Here is a 19,840-nt window from a genome sequence, read left to right as displayed (position 1 = left end):
TTCCTAGTATTGTTTGAATTACTGTACTGAGGATATCCCAAGATGCGTGGGATGAAATAATTACGTATTAAAACTTATCACTGTGGTTAGCACATGTTTTTTTAGTTTTGAAATGTTTATTAGTATATGTTATGGGAAAACGTATTCCTCAGCAAGAACTATCATGTGCATCATTTCTTTTCTTTATGCATTGATCCACTTTTATTTAATGGTGTAGTTTATTTTGTTTTTTATTTATCATAGCCTTCTAAAATTGTTCTTTACAATAAAAATTAGCTATATTATTTATTTAAATCATTATATTGTATTAACTGAAGCACATGTGCCTTTTATAAATATTAACTACTAGTATACAAAATAATTTATGGCATTAAAAAAGAAGTACTAACCATCTAATTCATCAAAGTATTTAATCATTGCAGGAAATTACAGATTTCAGGAAAGGATGTAACACCTTTCATTCTGAAGAAAGTTGGTGAACTGACTAGTGGAGTATCTGTTCGTTTAAGTATCCTTATAGAGATTCTACAGAGGAGCAGAATCTGTGTGTATGTGCATATGCACATACACACATATTTGGCATATGTATGTGCATGCACATAGAGATGTACATGCACATAAAAAGTGTCTGCATAGTCATACATATATTTTATATGGATATCTTCCTCTTCAGGGATTTTGTCGGTAAATATAAGTTTTTGCTGGTCTAGTTGGCCATGTGGATAATGTCTCTGCATGCTAAACAGTGGGTTTGAATCCCACTGTGGGCATTGCTGTTTTTGAATGTCTTTTTTGTAGATAAATTTCATCTCCTAGTTTGAGACCAGCATCCCACTTATTGGAAGACTGAAGTGATTTAAAAGAATGCTATGTTTGACCTCTAGAGTAGGATTTCCAGAATGATGTATAATCTAGAATGCTTAACCTATCATTCTAGATTATACATTATTCTGGAAATCCTACTGTAGAGGTCAAACATAGCATTTTTTTTTTGCTATGTTTGACCACAATATTGATGTGTTGTAGGTATTTAATGAATGAAATTCACATTTAGAAAATGCTGGATTCAAAAAGATCAAACTGTTATGCTTTTTTGCTACTTTTCCAAGTTGGATGCAACCTCCAATTTTTCTACTCCTGTCTTTCTCTCACATACATACAGTTGATAACTATAACATCACCTACAGATAAAAAACCACATGACATCATTCTTTAACATTTGTCTAAATGACCAAGTGACAAATGACCAATTACCTTCTGCAATTCTAGCAACAATGCACTATACGTATCTTTTTTTTTTTTTTTCCCAAAAGCCATTTAGAAAGATCTTGAATGACGTAGATACCAAACAATATTCTCTTCCTGATAGTATCCCCAAGTGTATTCAAAAGCTTTGTCCTTTGTTCTAACATTAACACCTGCTGCATCATCTTTAGATTCTTTCATACTCAGTTGACATCCTCCACAAACATGAAAATAAGCACATATTCAGTCCATCCAAAACAAGGAAGAAAGTCTTTCCTCACACTATCAGCTTCTTGAAATCACTGCAATTTTTACTAAAATAATGAAGAAAATCACTAACACCACCTGGATCCTTACCAGTTAGTTAAATAAGCAGCAGATTTCTTTGTCTACATCTAGCAACATTAAACTGACACTCATTAACATTTTCCCATAGAATCAGTTTATTCAAAGGATTCTGTATCAAAAATTTTGCTTATTCATCCTTTTTTGATGTTGCGTCATTGGCAAATAATTGTATAATACTATCTAGACTACTAGCCTGGTTGGCCAGCTGGTTAGCATATCTACTCGTTAACCAAAAAGATGTGGATATGAATCCCTTCTTGGGCAGGAGGGTTTGTGATGTTCATTCATTCATACACATTCATACATACAAAGTGTATTCATACATCTAAGTGTATTGGTAGGGCTGTGTTCTCCAAGATTTTCTTTAAGAGAGCTTTAGTCCTGCACAGACTTGGTGGGACAATGTTGCTAAGAGCTGGAAGCCAGTGTGTGGGCGTTGATTTAATTGTGCCAGAAATCAGGGCAATAGGGAGGTGAGGAGAGAGTTAAATATAGGATGGAATTGTGTGAAACTGGTCAATTATCCAAATCCAACTTACCTAGGTGTTACACTAGACAGGACCCTAAATTATAAGCCACACATAGAGAAGAAGCAGCTAAAACTCTAACACGCAATAATATTCTGCGCCGATTAATATCATCTCGGTGGGGTGCAAATCCACAAGTACTGCACACCTCTGCACTGCACTCTGCTTTTCGACAGCCGAGTATGCTAGTCCTGTTTGGGAAAGATCATTACATGTCAAAATTATTGATAAGGTTCTCAATGAAACATGTTGGCACATTACCAGCTGCCTTAAGCCTATAAAAATTGATCATCTATACTCACTGTATTGCACCGCCTCACATCAGAAGGACTACACAGAGTTGATATGAGCAGAAACAACAACTAAATGATGAACGGCATCCTTTCTATGGACATGTTGCAGTACATAAGAGGCTAAGATCAAGGAAAAATTTTATTTCACTCAGTGGAATTGTTGTTTGGTTCCATAAAAGCTACGAGGTCAACAATGTTGCAAGAACAATTTCCAGAGGCTCTGAGCTTAAATGAATCTCTTCCTTCTGGCTTATTTCTTGACTGGCAAAGATGGAAGACATTGAATAGACTTCGTTCCAGAATGGGCAGAATATGGCCAGATGGGGCTACATTTACAATGACAGCTGCTCATGTGGTGAAACACAAACCATGGATCATCTTTTGCAATGCTGCTTAATAGGCATTAATAATATATGCATCTGAGAAGATTTAATGCAGTGTAATGAAACAGCTTTAAAGTATATTAGTCACTGGATGAGTGAAATTTGACATTTTATGTTTTTGCTTAATATTTCATGAGTGGCATTTTTGTCTTTTAATGTATGCTTTTCATCCCTATTCTTTTAATGTCTATTTCTTTAAATGTATGTGTTTAATCATTTATATGTATGCTCTTACATTTTTTGTAGTTTACACATGAAATAAATAAATAAAATACATACAGAATACACCATCTTCTAAGACCTGCACTCTACTCAGATGGCTTTTGTGACCATAATTTTGTCTTATGCCTAAATATATAGCCTTGTGTGAAATTGTGTATGTGTTTTCTTAGCTGGTTTGCCTGGTTGTAGGATGAAAAACCTGAGTTTCTGCAAAGAAAAACCCTGCCACCTTCATTTGATTTGAGACTAGTTTAACTCACTTTCAACTGAAAATTCCTGATAAAGGTTCTTCCTATCCAAGACAGGATTTAAACCTAGATGTTTACAGCCAAAGGTGTTTGTTGAAACCAATTGATCTATGGCAACTCTCATTATCATATATACAAATTAAATAACAATTTCCCAATATGGAACTCTGTGGTTACCTTCCTTCTCTTAGACCCAGCACCTCCATATATTACTCTCTGATGCTGGTTCTTTACTAATAACTTTTTGTCCCATTTCATATGAGTTTGTGTAATAACTTCTAGTGTGGAATCTTGTCAAATGTGTAAAAAAAATTAGAAATCTTGTGGGATATGAACTCTCCCTTATCTCTAGATGTTCTTATATGATATGATATTCTTTTGGCAAACAGTATAACTTTGTAAAAGGATGGATCCTGCCTTAGTAATTTACTTACTTTTTATAATAGGGTAACATATGAGTTGGTTAAAGGAAATGGCTACCTGATGAGACTACCGGATTTTACAAACACATTTGACAGGATATCGCATAGAACTCTGTTATGCAAATTGGAGCAAATGGGAATGGATATGAAACTGGTTAAGGATAAGATAGACAAATACCAAAGAGTAGTATATTGATGACTAGTGTTATGTTACAGGGCTTTGAGCTTGATCCATTACTATTTAATTTATATATTAATGATACAGGAAATGATTTGAAGGGAATTATTCAATTGCTTGCCAAAGATGAAAAATTAGGTAGTGTAATATTTAATCAAAGTAGTGTAGAGAGAGCCTGTACACTTATTGACATAGACTTATAGTTTATCGACACAGTTTATCAGTGGCAAGTCATTGTGCTGTTGTAATAGGCAGGTGTCTTGACTTAAGCTCTGTGATATAAAGCTGTCAATATCAGAGTATATAGAAAGCAGCGGATTGCAGAAAATTTTGTTATATTTTTGAATCAGGTTGTCTTGGCATTGTAGATGTGGCAGTTGTATGTGGCTCAGAACTGGTAGCCAGTATGATGGAGTAGTCTTTATTGTCCCAGAAATTATATGCATTGTCTGATTCAGAACAGTATCAATGAATTTAACGTGTGCACTGTTCAGCCAGACAGCTGAGCAGTATTCAGCAGTTGAGTAAACGAGACCCAGAGCAGATGTCCTTAATGTGGGAGCACAAGCCCCCCCCCCCCCTTCCTCCAGGTAGTTCCAGCAAGTTTATGCAGTTTGGCAGCAATACCAGAGAGATGTCTATTAAAGGAGAGGGTTCTGTCTAGGGTTATGCCCAGGTACTTTGGATTAAAATTGTGAGGTAGTATGTTCCCATTTAGTTGCACTCTTAAGATGTCACTTGCCATGCTATTGTTCAAATGAAAACAGCATGTTTCAGTCTTGGTAGTGCTTGGAATAAGACATCACGTCTCAAAGAAGTGGTTTAGCTCCTCTAGGTCACTAGTTAGTATGTGCTCTATAGTACAAAGGTTCTGGTGTTGGAATGTGATGCATAGATCATCAGCATATGCAAATTTTTAGATGTTGCCCTTGGATGGTCAGAAATCTACAAATTGAATAGAAGAGGGGGCCAGAAGTGACCCTTGTGGGAGTCCATTGTTAAGTGTTCTTGGCTTGCTCATATCATCATCTACAACTACTTGTATTGTTGTATTCAACAGAATAGCATTGATCAGATGGGTACTTTTTTTACATTTCAGTGTTTTAAGGAGCTTGCTATTCCTCCATACAGTGTCATATGCGGCTATCAAGTTTATAAAGACTGCACCAGTTTTAAGGCATTTTTCGAAACCCGATTCGAAATTCGAATTCATTAGGACCAAAACTTGATCTTCACAGTTGTACCCTGGCCTGTTCATATGAGGGAGATTGTCAATAATAATAGTACTAATTGTATCATAAATAAGTCTTTCTAATAACTTAAGGCAAACACTGAGCATTGCCATAGGTCTATAGCTTTCAGGGGCGAATGCTGGTCTTGAAATTCACGCTTGCTCTTGTTATCATTCAGGGAGTGAGAGGTGTGATTGAAGTCTGATTAGCGGAATAATGAATTACTGACCATTTAAAACTATATATTTAGAAATTTTTGTACATTTAATCATACAAATACAACATTTATTTTACAAACGATATTCTATTTTTTTCAATTTAGCTACTTAAATACAAACTCTGCCCTACGGTTCTTCTTTGTGAACTGGTCAATAACATCATTATAAAAAGTTGGTTGTAACTTAATTTTCCCAAACAACATGCACACTTGTAAAGGCTGGCTGAAGCTCACTGGCTAGAGCTACTTTGACTGCATACGGCTTTGTGTTTAAGATGACGTGAAGGGAGCGGAAATGTCTATGCGGGTGCATGAAATCACAGTGATGCTGTGAGGACCTGGAAGCTCCTACAACCAAGCATGCCAAGGTAGCTTTGACTAGACGAGCAAGCATTGGCCTTCGATACACTACACAAAGCTCAATTATTTCTCTGCAAGCTTAAGAAGTCCTCTGTCTACAAAAATAAAAGCCTAAATGGAATGCTTATAAATGCATACATTTATTAACAAATAAATATTACTTCTTTCTCAATTAATGAGCTTGCGCAGTAAGCATAGCAAGCATGGAGAATTCACCCCTGATAGCTTTCAGGTTTATCAGTGGACTTTCCAGGTTTCACGATGGTTATTATCTTTGGTTTTTTAATAAACTGCCACTCTGTAGAATATTAAAGAAGAATTTTGTCAGCCATATCACTGTATTTGGTTCAGAGTGTTTTAAAAATTCAGGGTGAATATTATCAATCCAGGTGCTTTACCAGTTTTCGCTCCCTGGAGTGCTGCAAGAAGTTCTTCTTTGGTGAATGGATTCGATAGATTAGTCTCTTCAGAACAACCTTCTTTAAGTCTGGTCAATTCCTTCCTAATTATTTTAGTGTGGATTTTTTCTGATTTAGCTCTGGACAGATTCACTGTCCGATTGGCAATACAGTTGACACTAACAGTAGCTTTCGCGTGAGGGCGATGGGAATTACCACCCAACTTTTTAAGGAGGCTCCATGCCTTCCTGCTTGAATGTTTAAAGTTCAGTCTTTTGATGGTGTCAATCCATTTGTTCTTTCTAGCTTCATTTAAGCTGTCAATAAGATCATCTGCAATATCTACACCCACTATTCAGAAAGTCATTATAAAGTGATTCACTGGTTTTCCTCCAGCCAGCCAGGTATGTATCCTTTTCTATACTTCTAGGGATGTGTTTTTTGGCTGTACTATTTTCACAAATCTTCAGTAGTTACAAGATTGTGGTGGAATCCACCTCACATTTTTATCTGGATCTGATGAGAAGCTGTTCCAATTTGCTTTGGGCAAAATTTCAAAATGGCAGTTTTGTAGTTTTAGTAATTGGTATTCGAGGGACCACCTCAATAAAGACAGGGCAGTGTTGATTGCATGGGAATCTTTCTAAAACACGATGGCTAGTCGACGACTGGGAGGTCACCTTTCATTGATTGTAGCAAAACATAAATCAGGATTGGTGCCACTATTCTATCTATCCGAGTTCAAAGTGTAATTATTCTCATCATCATCATCATCAAATTCCTGCCATGTACCCTCAAGGGGTGTACAGGATATGATAGTACTACATGAAAAAAATTACATCATTACTAACTTCCTATCTACAATTTTCCTCCAAATCAGTCTGTTACTTGTCAAGACTCCAACATTATCAGATCTTATATTTCTATTGTCTAAGGCACTTTGTACTGTATCAATCCACCTATATTTTGGTCTTCTTCTGGGTCGTTTTGCTAATATTTCTTTGCCCATTCGGTTTAATTGACCATACCACCTGAGATTAACTCTGCTAACACATTCCTGGATGCTGACAATGTCAACTTCTTTCCTAATATCCTCGTTTTTAATATGATATTGCCATTGATACCATCTGCTCACGCTTCTAATCTTTCTCAGGACTCTCGTATCTGCGGTCTCTAGTCTTTGGTCAAGTGTTTTACGTCTGACCCAGTGCTCAGATCCATAAGTTAAAACTGGTTTGAACACTGTCTTGTATACAGCTAATTTAGTGTTCCGACTAATTTCTCTCTTATTCCATATGAATTTATTCAATTGACTTCCCACCATACCAGCTTTGTTGATACTGTTGTCTATTTCTATATTTAATTTACCATCTTCAGTAAAAATCGTACCTAAGCAGCTAAAATGTGTTACTTGTTCCACAGGTTCTCCATTCACAACACAGTTGACATTTTCAATGATTCTGCCTATTTTCATTGTCTTTGTCTTTTAATTGCTGACCTTCATACCATATCTATTACAACAGTTATTCAATTTAGTCAGAGAATCTTGCAGACTTGTAGCGGATTTATTTAGAAGTATAACATCATCCGCATAAAGCAAAGAGCTGACATTAACATCTCCAATTTTGATATCATGTTTAATATCACTTTCCTTCATAATGTGATCCATATAGATAATGAATAACAGAGAGGATACTGTACATCCTTGTCTCACACCAGATTTAACATTAAACCATCTTCCTGTACCTCCTTCAATTCTAACTGCTGACTTATAACTCAAGTAAAGACTAAGTATTGCTTGATATAATACCCCATTGACACCATATAACTGTAGCATATTGAATAGCTTCTCTCTTGGCACCTTGTCATATGCCTTTTTCAAATCAACAAAACTTAAATACAGATCTTTGTTATATTCCCATGATTTTTCAACTATTTGTCGTAAAGTGAGGATCTGATCCTGACAGCCCTTATTTGGCCTGAATCCAGCTTGTTCTTCACTAAGCTTTTCTTTCACAATTCTTCTTAACCGTTTGTCAACTATACTTGCATAAATCTTGCCAGGAACACTCAGTAGGGAAATCCCTCTGTAATTCTCACATTCAGTTTTATTTCCCTTTTTATATATGGGTATTATGAGAGCTCTACTCCAATCATCGGGAATTCATCCCTCTGTCCAGGATTTCTGAACTATGCAGTGCAGCCACTGTAAGACTCTTATACCACCATACTTCAACATTTTTAGTCGAATATCATCTACTCCTGCTGCCTTTCCACATTTCAAGCCTTTGATGGCTTTTTCTACTTCAAGTAAGGATATGTATTCCTGACTGCATGCCTGGTCAGTGTTTTTTACCAGTGTGCTGTCATCACTGTTTGTTTTTCATTTAGCAGTTTTTCAAATTACTCCATACTTCAAGGATATCTTTTTCTCCTGTTTTCATGTCACCTTTATCATCTCTAACTCCTTTTACAGCACTCTTTCTTCCATTCCTAAGCTTCTTCAACAAGCTCCAAAATATTTTGCCACCTTCTTGATATTTATTTTCTATGTTCTTGCCCAAGTCCTCCCATGACTTTTGTTGAGCTAGTTTTACACAGTGTTTAGCTTTCTTACATTTGTCTCTGTATTCTCTAAGAGCACAAGCTGACTTATTTGCCAGGAACTTTTGATATGCTTCCTTCTTTTCCTTCACTGCATCTTTAACTGCCTGTGTCCACCATGGAGTTCTAATTTTTCTATCCTTGCAGACAATCTCACCACATGCCTCTCTGGCTGAATCAATCAGGGTTTTCTTCAAGGCTTGCCACTGAATCTGCAAGGTTTGGTTCCTGTTCTCAAACTCTTTCATTTTTCCTTCAATAATCTTTGTGTATTTTAGTCTACAGTTCACATCTGAGAGCTGCTCAACTTTTATTCGCTTTAAAACTTTCTTACAGGTCATTCTTTTCAATAAGAAATTCAGTTTAATCCTGCTCAAGACTAAATAGTGATCACTTCCAATTTCAAATCCTCAGTTCTCTGGTGTCCTGCACCAGGAAGAAAACATCCCTATCAACAATAACATAGTCAATGAGACTTTTCTTATTCCTAGCCTCTTCTCTCCATGTGAATTTTTGCACATTTTTATGTTGGAACATGGTGTTAGTAATAACCAGTCCATGTCCTGAGCAGAAATCCAACAGGTATTTGCCATTATTATTAGCTTTGCTCTTTTCTCCAAATTTTCCCAGAATATTTTTGTATGTCTGACAATCATTTCCTACTCTGCTATTTAGATCCCCAACAAGAACCAACTTTTCCTTTTTCATTGTGTCAGATGCTTTTTCTAAAGCCTCAAAAAATTCCTCCACTTCTACCTTTGTTGAACCTTCTGTGAGACCATAGGCACAAATAAGTCTCATTGTCCAGTTCCCCATTCTCATATTTGCCCACATTACTCTACTTGAGACTGACTGCCATTCAAGAAGATTAGCCTCGTATTTTGTGTTGAATACTATGGCTACTCCTTCTTTTCCTTGATTGTCATTGCCTGAATATAACATTTTGTATTTATTGCTCAGAAATATCTCACCAGTTTTTGTCTTTTTTGTTTCAGTCACCCCTATTATGTCAATCTGGTATTGTAGGAGGTCCTCCATCACAAACATAGTTCATCATATCATGACTGAAATGCATTCACTGCCTCCACACCCACTACACTTTCAGATAGTGCATTCCAACCAACCAGTGCTCTTCACATAAAAACCTACTCCTCTCTCCGTCTTATATAGCTTCTAGGGATGGCCTCTTATTCTCTTTCTCCGCCAGTTATATGAAAAATCTGATTCACATTAATCTTGGTATAACCAACCCCTCACCAACTTATGTCTTGATCATGCCCTCTCCACCTTCCTACCATCTGTTAAGCTCTGCAAATTGCATTCCCTCAGTCTGTCATCACACTCAAACATTCCAGACCAAAAACTCTCCTAAACAATTGCATCTGAACCCTTTCCAACATCTCTTCATACTTTTGAAAACAGGTGAATAAATCTATGCTCAGTAATCCATGTGCAGTCTGATCAAAAACTTATACAGTGGAATCATAACATTCTTACTCCTAGATATCAATGTGTTATCTTTGTCATTGCCATAAGGCTCTATGCTGTCCTTTAAATTTTAGCAAAATGTCCCCAAAATTTCAGGTCCCTGCCTATCAACATCCGCAGATCCTTCATCTCCTCCACCTCTTCTAAGATATCCCAACCAATCTTATACTCTCCATTTGTATTTAAATTGAATTTAAAACCTTACACTTTTCTAAATTGAACTAGTAACCCCATTAATTTGCTCACTTAAAAGACAAAGTCTGTTCAAATCCACTTACAAGGCTACAATATCTGTTCTACTCCTCATAGTTTCTCCCAGCTTTGTATCACCATTCAAGTCCTTCGCAATATTATTATACAAATTAAACAGCATGGCCCTAAAACACACTCTCGGTGTACCTCACTAGTGACTTTCCTCTTCTGGGATATTGCTCCCCCCCCTTTCCCCTATCTACAACTTGCTGATACCTATCAGACAGCAATCTCCAGTGTATTGCACTAATCTGCCCTCCAATCCCATCTGTTCCAGTTTAATTACCAGCTTGTCATGTTGGCAGTCTATGCAAGGCTTTAGCAAAATCCAAACACACCACTGTGTATGCCTCCCCTTTGGCCAATGCATCTGTCACCTTGTTATAGTAAATAGATTGCTAAAACATGATCTTTCCTTAAGACTCATGCTGTTTGTGAAAAAGAATGCTATTTTTGTCTACTCAATTCAGAATCTTGGTCTTCACTAGCCTCTCTAACAACTCCAGACAAACAGGTGCTGACAAACAACCACAGATAAACAAGACAACATAGGGTATTGATATAGAGCTGAAAATTAGGGGTGGGGAGGAAATAACAAGTATATGTTTAATCATGTTTATTTATCAAATGTATGAGAGATTTCAATTATGGCAGTTGAAACTAGAAGGAAATATCAGCCCACTCATTTAAAGAGACTGAATTTCTAGAGATTTTGAGAGAAAATGTGAGATGACAAGTATACAATGGAGAAAACAAGAGAATCAAGGATTCTGGAATTGATAATAAAGGAGACTCAAAGACTGTAGTAGCTAATTACAGAACAGTTAGTATCTCAGGAGTGCTGTTGAAAGTATCAAAAATGTTGGTCAGAGACAGAATCCAGGAATGGGTGGATAAGAATGTGATTCACTTTGGGAGGCAGCATTGTCTTTGTGAAGAGTAGATCATGCCTAAGCAAATTATTAACTTTTTATAATAGTGTATTGTTGAGTTGGATAAGGGGAATAACTACATGATGATGATACTGTTGGATTTTGCAAAGGCATTTGACAGGATATCACATGGGACTCTGTTGTGCAAATTATTAACTGAAAAATCACATAGATGATTGCTATTTTTGTTTAGTTCAGACTTCTGGTTATAATAAGAAGAATAAGAAAAAAATTGTGTATCCAAATCTCGACTAAGCAATTCGGCCAGTTGCTCATTCCAATGAAATAGCCGTGCCAATTTATAAAGGACTTCCTTTACTTGAGAACGAGCATGATCGGGATATGCCAGATGTTCTTGAGGAGCCAGACTCGGATGTTGATTTAGACAATGAAAATTTAATTTCTAGTTCTGGACCGCAACATTTTACTCAAAGTGGAATTGAATGGCTTAGTAAGAGATTTGGGCCTATCAAAGGAATCATTGGAATTGTTAGTTTCAAGATTAAATGAAAAAAACTTACTGGAGCAAGATACGAAGATAACTTTTTATCGTAGCAGGGAAAGTAATCTTGTACAATATTTTAAACACGAGTGTGGGTTTGTTTACTGTAACAATGTGTCAGGTTTACTAACTGAAATGAGTGTTGTACAATATCATCCAAATGAGTGGTGTTTATTTATCGACAGTTCAAGCAGAAGTGTCAAGTGTGTCTTACTACACAATGGGAATGTATATGGCTCAATTCCTATTGGCTATTCAGTCCACTTAAAGGAAACATATGAGGACATTAAAAAGGTTCTGAAGTTATTAAAATATACAGACCATAACTGGATCATCTGTGTGGATCTTAAAATGGTGAACTTTTTACTTGGCTTTCAAAGAGGATATACAAAGTTTCCATGTTTTCTGTGCTAATGGGATAGTCGAGTTAGAAACATTGGCCTCTTAGAATATCCTTAAATGTTAGAGAACAGAATGTTATAAATCAATCTTTAATCGACAGAGAAAAAATCATTTTTCCACCTCTACACATCAAACTAGGTCTTACGAAGCAGTATGTTAAAGCTTTAGATTTACAAGGTGACTGTTTCCAATACATATGTGAAAAATTTCCACGACTTAGTTATGAAAAAATTAAAGCCGGTGTATTTGATGGACCGCAAATTAGAACTTTAATGAGAGATCCAAATTTCATCAACTCTATGAACGAAATTGAGAAAGAGGCCTGGACTTCATTTACGATGGTTGCGAATAATTTTCTTGGAAACAAAAAAGCGTGCAATTACAAAGATCTAGTGGAAACAATGCTTGAAAATTTCCAGCGCCTAGGTTGCAACATGAGCATAAAGCTTCATTTCCTATACAGTCATCTTGATAGATTTCCCGAGAATTTAGGTGCTGTAAGCGATGAACAAGGCGAAAGATTTCATCAAGACTATTAGTATTATTATTTCCAACCTTAACATTAAAGTCTCCAATTATAAGTTGCATATCTTTTTTATTTGTTGCTTCTATACTTCTCTGTAGCATGTTATAAAAAATATCCTTTTCTTCCTGGATCACATCATTTGTTAGTGCATATATAGCAGTTATCGTGATGTTCTGCTTGCTGGCTTTAAATCTAGCATTTAGTATGCTTTTGGATATTGGGTTCCACTCCATTAGTGCACCATGAACTTTCTTTGTCATCATTAGTGCAATTCCCTTTGTGTGGTCATTCGTATTTTGGTTCCCAGAGTAGATTAAGTAGTGACCAGAGTTTAATTTGATTTTTCCAGTTCCTATCCATCTCGTTTCACTTAATCCCATTATTTTTAGTCTGTATTTTTCTAGAACTCTCGAGACTTGGTATGTCTTCCCAGTTTCGAACATGGTTCTAACATTCCAACATCCCATTCTAAACTTGTCTTTTGGTACGGTGTCTGTCACTTTCTTCCGCATCTCTGCTTCCCCAGAAGGGCTTTCACAGAGGTGCATCGTGTTGGTGGCAGGTCGTGTTCTGTTTTCTTCATCTGGTATCACTTTTTGGAAGGTTTCAGTTTGCATTGCAAAGAGTTTTTTCTGAGACTGGGTTGCTAGCCCTGCGCTCAACCCTCCCCATTTATCCAGACTTGGGACCAGCATGTCAAGTTTTCACTAAGCATGGCTGGGTTATTCCTAAGGTTAGAGGAATAAATAATGTGAAGATAAATCAGGTCATTAGGCAGGAACTGGAGGGGGAAAAAGTGGCTGTGGAAGAAATATAATAGAGGCAACAGTATTCAGCTGCATGAAAAATGTAAAGAAAATGGTAGAAAAGTGACAGTTTAGTAAGGAAAAAAGAAATTAAAATATGAGAAAATTCTATGAAAGCAAGCAAAAAAGAAATCCCGAAGAGTTTTCCCATTACATAGCTAGTAGGAAAACATACTCAGAAATTCCAAAATCTCTAGTTTATTATTTAGAAATAATAAACTAGAGATTTTGGGTTTTGGAGGGTAGGGAGTTGAAGTTAAGAAGGCATATTGCAGAAATGGTCATAATAGCTCTTGGTTATTGAAGAACACACTAACAAGCAGAGTTAAAGAAATATCATTCCTGTATATTTAAGGCCTTTATATGATCATATCAGGATTACCACCTACAAGTATCAGCACCTAGTTTTTTTGTTTTTTTTTGTGCGTGGGTGGGGGGGGAGACAAAGAAGTGGTGGAGTGGATCTAGAGGCAAGTTAACCAAGACAGTGAATGATCTGTAGAATGCTCTCAATGAGAATAGATTGAGGAGTTTGTGGTTACAGAAATTGATTGATGTTTCTAAAAGGGTTTTATAGGATTTTAAGATTATATATGATATGATAAAATTCTTTATTGATGCAGTGGAAATTTTTCATCAGTTGACCAGAATGTAGAACAAGGGATCATCCCAGGAAATTTAGTATCAGTATGGTTAGCAATGGCAATCAGAACTAGGTTTTTTTTTCTTTCTTTCTCAGATAGTGGTGAATGAGTGGAATAAGTTACCAGAGTGTTATGAGTGCTTTGTCTGTAAATGCAATTGATGAAGAGGTACACTAGGTATTGTGTGGATAGTATGAGACTCCTGTGACAAGTCTTTGGAATTGATGGAGATTCTTGTGTAATAATAATAATAATAATAACAATAATAATACTTATAGTAAAAGAATGAATTGACTGCCTGAAGTTGGTGGTGAAGTAGAGTGATGATATAGTGAGAGTATTTAGTATAAGAAAATTTGTTCCTATTACTAAAATGTTTGAGTAGTGAAATGGTATTTCTAGCAGGTACGGGAAAGTTATGGGATTAGATGTGAGTGAACTTGTTATGTTTAGAATCTTGAGTAATCTAGATATCGAGGATGGCCTTGTTGGCTTAGTGGATACCAAATCTGCTCTCGAATTAACAGGCTATGATTTGAATCACACCATGGTTATGGATGTTTGTGATTGTCTTACTAATTCTATTTGGAAAGAGCTTCTGCAACCTTACCACTTTTTGTAGCAGATACTTCGCTCACTCCCAAAATCCTTTGAGGTATGGGAGGGAGTATAAAGCATCCATTAGCAGATGTCAAATATGAAAAACTAGTCAAGATGTCAAGAAAATGTGCTAGGATATTGACAGTATATTTAACTTGTTTATTTAATGAGGATGTTGTTCTTTGAAGAGAACTAATAGAGTGGAAGAAAGATAAACAGTGCCATTTTACAAAGGTGATATGGAAGTAAACACATTGAAATATAGATCAGTTTCATTATTATGGATTGTTAACAGTTTTGTTAAGACTGTATTCAAGGATTGAGTGGAAGAATATCTTCATGATAATCAGTGTGGGTTTCTTAAGGGACTGTGTGCTTTAGCAATTTTTATAATAGTTTTGGCAGAAGCTGGGAGGAATGCATGTAGTGTTGGGTATCTGTATTTTGCAATGATATTTGACAGATTTATTCATATCAAATTAGTGCATAAATTGTGAAGTATGGAGTTAGATAGTAAATGCTGGTCTGGTTGGCTGTGTAGTTAACGTACCTGCTCTCCAACCAACAGGCTGTGGGTTTGAACGCCATGAGCATGGATGTTTATGATTGCTTTTAGGTGAGAGATGAATTTCATCTCTCATCATCTCTCATCTCTCATTTTTTGAATTTCATCAAAAAATGCTGAAAGACGTTTATTGATGTAATTATTTAATTGAATCAATAATTATAAAAATTTATTGATGTAATTATTTGTCTCCAAGCTTTCCCCCCCCCCTCCCTGGAAAATTTTCTACGGTTGCACACCCATAACCCACATGACAGCATACCAAACCAAAATGGGCAGGCGATGCCACTGGTATGTATATATATATATATATATATGACAGAATGATCATTGACTCGGTTAACATACATAGTTTTATGAAGAATTAAATGACTAGAACCGAGATTTAAGTAAAAAGGTTTTAATATAAACACACTACTAGTTTCGGCCTGTAACAGCCTTCTTCAGGTGACATTATAAAAGAAAAAACACTAAACATTGAGGGTTAAAAGACTATGAACAACACAGACAGTCTTTATACATAATTAGCATGAAAACATTGTAGTTGTATTTGAAGCTGTTCTTTCGTTTGTTGCATTGTTGGGAGAGTGCGTGTTTGCTGCATTACGTGAACGCCAGTACATGATTACAGCTGAATGACTATCTGGGAGGTTGTAGCTTAAGTTGTTATTTAGATGAACAGGATTGAAGATGATTTTTCTAGATTCCACAATTTTTCTCTCTATTTCGTCACTGCAACGGAAGATGTTAGTAGATTTTTCCCAGCAGACTTTGTGACTTTGGTTATCATCATTAGGATTAGCTGAGAAAAGGATATGACTTGATAATGCACTCGCTCGCTGTCTCTTGTAAGTAATGTCTCTCATGTGTTCTTCCATACGCATTTCGACAGATTTGTCTGTCTGCCCGAAATAAGGAATATCGCAGTCACATAATATTTTATATACACCAGGGTATTTGAGTTGATGATGACAAGGTTTTGGGTGGCTAATTAAGGAACGGATCTTTGGAAGTGGAGTGAACAAGGTTCTGATATTGTATTTTCTTAGAACTTTTGCTAATTTGTGTGAAACAGTACTTATGTAAGGAATAGATATATTGCCTTTGACTCTATTTGTTTCTTCTGAGTGATGTCTAGGAGGATTAAGAAGGAATTTGTCAATGATTTTCTTGGAATATCCATTAACTTCGAAAGAAGTTTTCAGATGGTTTATTTCTGTAAGCAGTTCATTTGAGTCATCAAGAAGAGAACGGGCTCTATGTCCCAAGGTGGAAATTATTCCAAGCTTATGAGGAGGGAAATGATGAGACTGACTGTGCAGATATCTGTTGGTATGTGTGGGCTTTCTATATATCGATATTTTTAGTTTACCAGAAGAGCGAGTCAGTTTGACATCAAGAAAAGGCAAGGAATTATCCGTTTCAAGCTCAGCAGTAAACTTAATACTTTGATGTCGGTTATTGAGATGTTCGAGGAAAACCATAAGGGATTCATGTCCATGGCTCCAAACAGTGAAGACATCATCCACATAACGTTTCCAAACTTTAGGTGTTAAAATAAAGGAAGAGATAGCCTTGGTTTCAAAATCCTCTAAGTAAATATTTGTGAGTACAGGGGATAAAGGATTACCCATAGCCAGTCCATGATTTTGTTTGTATGTATTATCTTGCAATTTGAAGTAACCGGACCTGATGCAATGTGTAAGCAAGGCTAACATTTTTTTGGATAACTTATCCTTGAGTAATGTTAGGACTTCATCTGTAGGGAGATGAATATATATATATGAATATATATATATATTCATATATATATCAGTCCACACATGATAAATGTTAGAATCTGTAGCATATTAGTATCATGCATAAAGTATTGGTAAGGTTATGGGGGGGAAAAAAGGAATCTTTCCACATTTTTCTTGGAAGTCTGGAGATTGTAGTTGTTAGGGATCACTTTGTGAGGAAATATGTTCCAGAGAACAAATTATTATTGTTATTATTATTATTATTATTATTATTACTACGGGTATCTCCATGGGGTCAGTAGACTCATCGCAGGAGACCCAAACTAGCAAAACAATATCTGTCATATCTCTTCTTGAATTCATTTACAGACGAAGAGCTCACAACTAAGTCAGGCAATGAATTCCACTCATTCACCACCCTCCAGGCAAAAAACCTTGTTCTGACACCTTTGTTAACCACACTCTTCTTTAATTTCCAGGATGACCTCTTGTTCTTCCATCACTATCACACTGCTGAAACATTTCCCCTGCATCAATCCTATAAAAACCTTTCAGTAATTTAAATGTTTCTATCATATCCCCTCTTCTTTGCCTATCAACCAATCTCTGCAATCCACAAGCTCTCAACCTATCAATGTAGGGAGCATTTTTTACATCACTCACCATTTTGGTCACTCTTCTCTGAACCCTCTCCACAGCCTCCTCATCTCCAAGGAATCCAGGTGACCAGACCTGAGCACAGTAATCCAAATTTGGAAGTGTCAACGCTTTATAAAGGGGAATAATAACCTCTTTATCTCTGGATGTCAGTGTGTTCCTCAACAACCAAGTAATCCTATGTGCAATCTTGGACACTTTAGCAATGTGTCCTCTGAACTTCATCTCTCTATCTACCAACACCCCTAAGTCCCTAGCCTCATCAATCTCTTGGAGTACCTTTCCATCAATGTAGTACACAGCTGGTAATCTTTTAATCCCAAAATGCGTGACTTGACACTTTTCCACATTGAACTGATATCCATTATCTTTTGCCCATTTTACCAGCTTATTTAAATCATCCTGCAAACTTTCAACATCAGCTTGATTTTTTATTGCGCTACCCAACTTTGCATCATCAGCAAACAACTGAATATCTCCCTTTAAGCCATTTTCTATATCATTTATATACAAATTAAACAACAATGGCCCAAGCACAGAGCCCTGAGGCACACCACTGGTCACCTGCCTCATTCTGGACTCTGCTCCTCCATACACCACCTTATGGTATCTCTCCCTGAGCCATTCTCCTATCCATATCACCAATTTAATATCCATTCCCATCTGCTCCAATTTGCATAACAGTCTTCTATGGGGTATCCTGTCAAAAGACTTAGCAAAATCCAGAAGTACCACTGTGTAACAGTTCCTTTGTCCAACTCAGATGTCATTCTATTATGAAAAGTTAATGGATTGCTAAGGCAGGATCTACCTTTAACAAAACCATGTTGGCCTGTATAGAGTATCATATCCTGATCCACCCATTCTTGAATTTTGTCTTTAACCAACTTTTCCAATACTTTTACCACTATTCCTGAGATGGTGATTGGTCTGTAATTAACTACCGCAGTTTAAGAGCCACCCTTATGCCAAGAAACCACTTTGCCTAACTTCCACTCCCTAGGGACCATACCAGAGTTCAAACTTAAATTAAATATCCAAGTAAGAGGGTTGATAATTCATTTGCACGTTCACGCAACACCCGAGCTGATATTCCATCTAAGCCTACAGCAGTGTTTGTATTTAATATATTGCATTTAAATTTTGCAATATATTAAATACCTCTGATTCTTTAGCTTCAATTCTCACATTAGTTATTGCTACAGGTATAGAGATATCCTCACTTGGGTGATAGACTTTTGAAAAATGATCACTTAGTAACTCGACTGTTACATCTGATTTTGTCACCTCAATACCATCGGCACCCACACAAGTAAGAGGAAGTCATTCTTCCTCTTACTTGCTACATAGTGGAAGAACTCTTTGGGATTACTCTTGATCTCTTTGGCTAAGGTCTTCTCATAATCTGATTTAGCTTTTCTTACTATGCTGGTAACCTTCCTAGCTTGAGCCTTGTACTGCTCATGGGTGTACTGATAGCTTTTCTCCTTGTAAATTCTCCATAACATTTTCTTTTTTTGCAGATCAAGCTTGATACTACTGCTCATCCAGTAGAATGTAAAGTAGAATGTGAGTGGGGGGGGGGGGGGGCAGAAGTCACGGAGGAGGTAAGTGATCTTGAAGTGTTAGTGTATAGGATGGTAAACCCTGTGCTAAGAAGACAATCCAGAGCATAGTAAGAAGGATGTTAACAAGTGGAGATACGAAGATAATTGTTTCCTTCTTGGTAAGACTTGAATCATACTATATTTAGACCGTGTAGATTGGTTGCTAGTTTCTTAATTGATGTGGAAATCTTAGAAAAGGCATAGAGGATGTAAGTTGTGATTTTAGATTGGAATGAAAATTGCGTAGCAAGATAAATAGGAGAAGGGAGGATTAGACTGAGATATACATTCTTGAGATGAGTGTACCATATAGATATCAAAGGAAATTTTCAAAAGGCAGAGGGAATAAGAGAATATCAATGAAAATTACTTAAATGTGTGGTGAATTAGGATGATAGGAGTGGGATATTTTTTGTAGAAAGTGGCAGGTAATTGGAATA

At 36.4% G+C, this 19,840-nt stretch overlaps 1 protein-coding gene across 4 annotated transcripts in view; it reads left to right on the top strand.

Annotated features, from left to right (window-relative positions):
* Positions 1-19,840, top strand: part of LOC150094647 (uncharacterized) — a 628,041-nt gene that overhangs the window by 200,683 nt on the left and 407,518 nt on the right. For all 4 annotated transcript variants that reach the window (XM_090411495.1, XM_090411492.1, XM_090411494.1 and 1 more), the window contains exon 10: positions 423-508. In XM_090411495.1, the coding sequence (XP_090267621.1) occupies positions 423-508 (86 nt within the window). The remainder of the gene's footprint in view (positions 1-422; positions 509-19,840) is intronic.

Source organism: Typopeltis vanoorti, chromosome 21 (genome assembly GCF_054136105.1).
Source record: "Typopeltis vanoorti isolate ZY-2024b chromosome 21, IOZ_Tvanoo_1.0, whole genome shotgun sequence".
NCBI lineage: Eukaryota > Metazoa > Arthropoda > Arachnida > Uropygi > Thelyphonidae > Typopeltis > Typopeltis vanoorti.
This window is presented reverse-complemented; position numbering and strand designations above follow the sequence as displayed.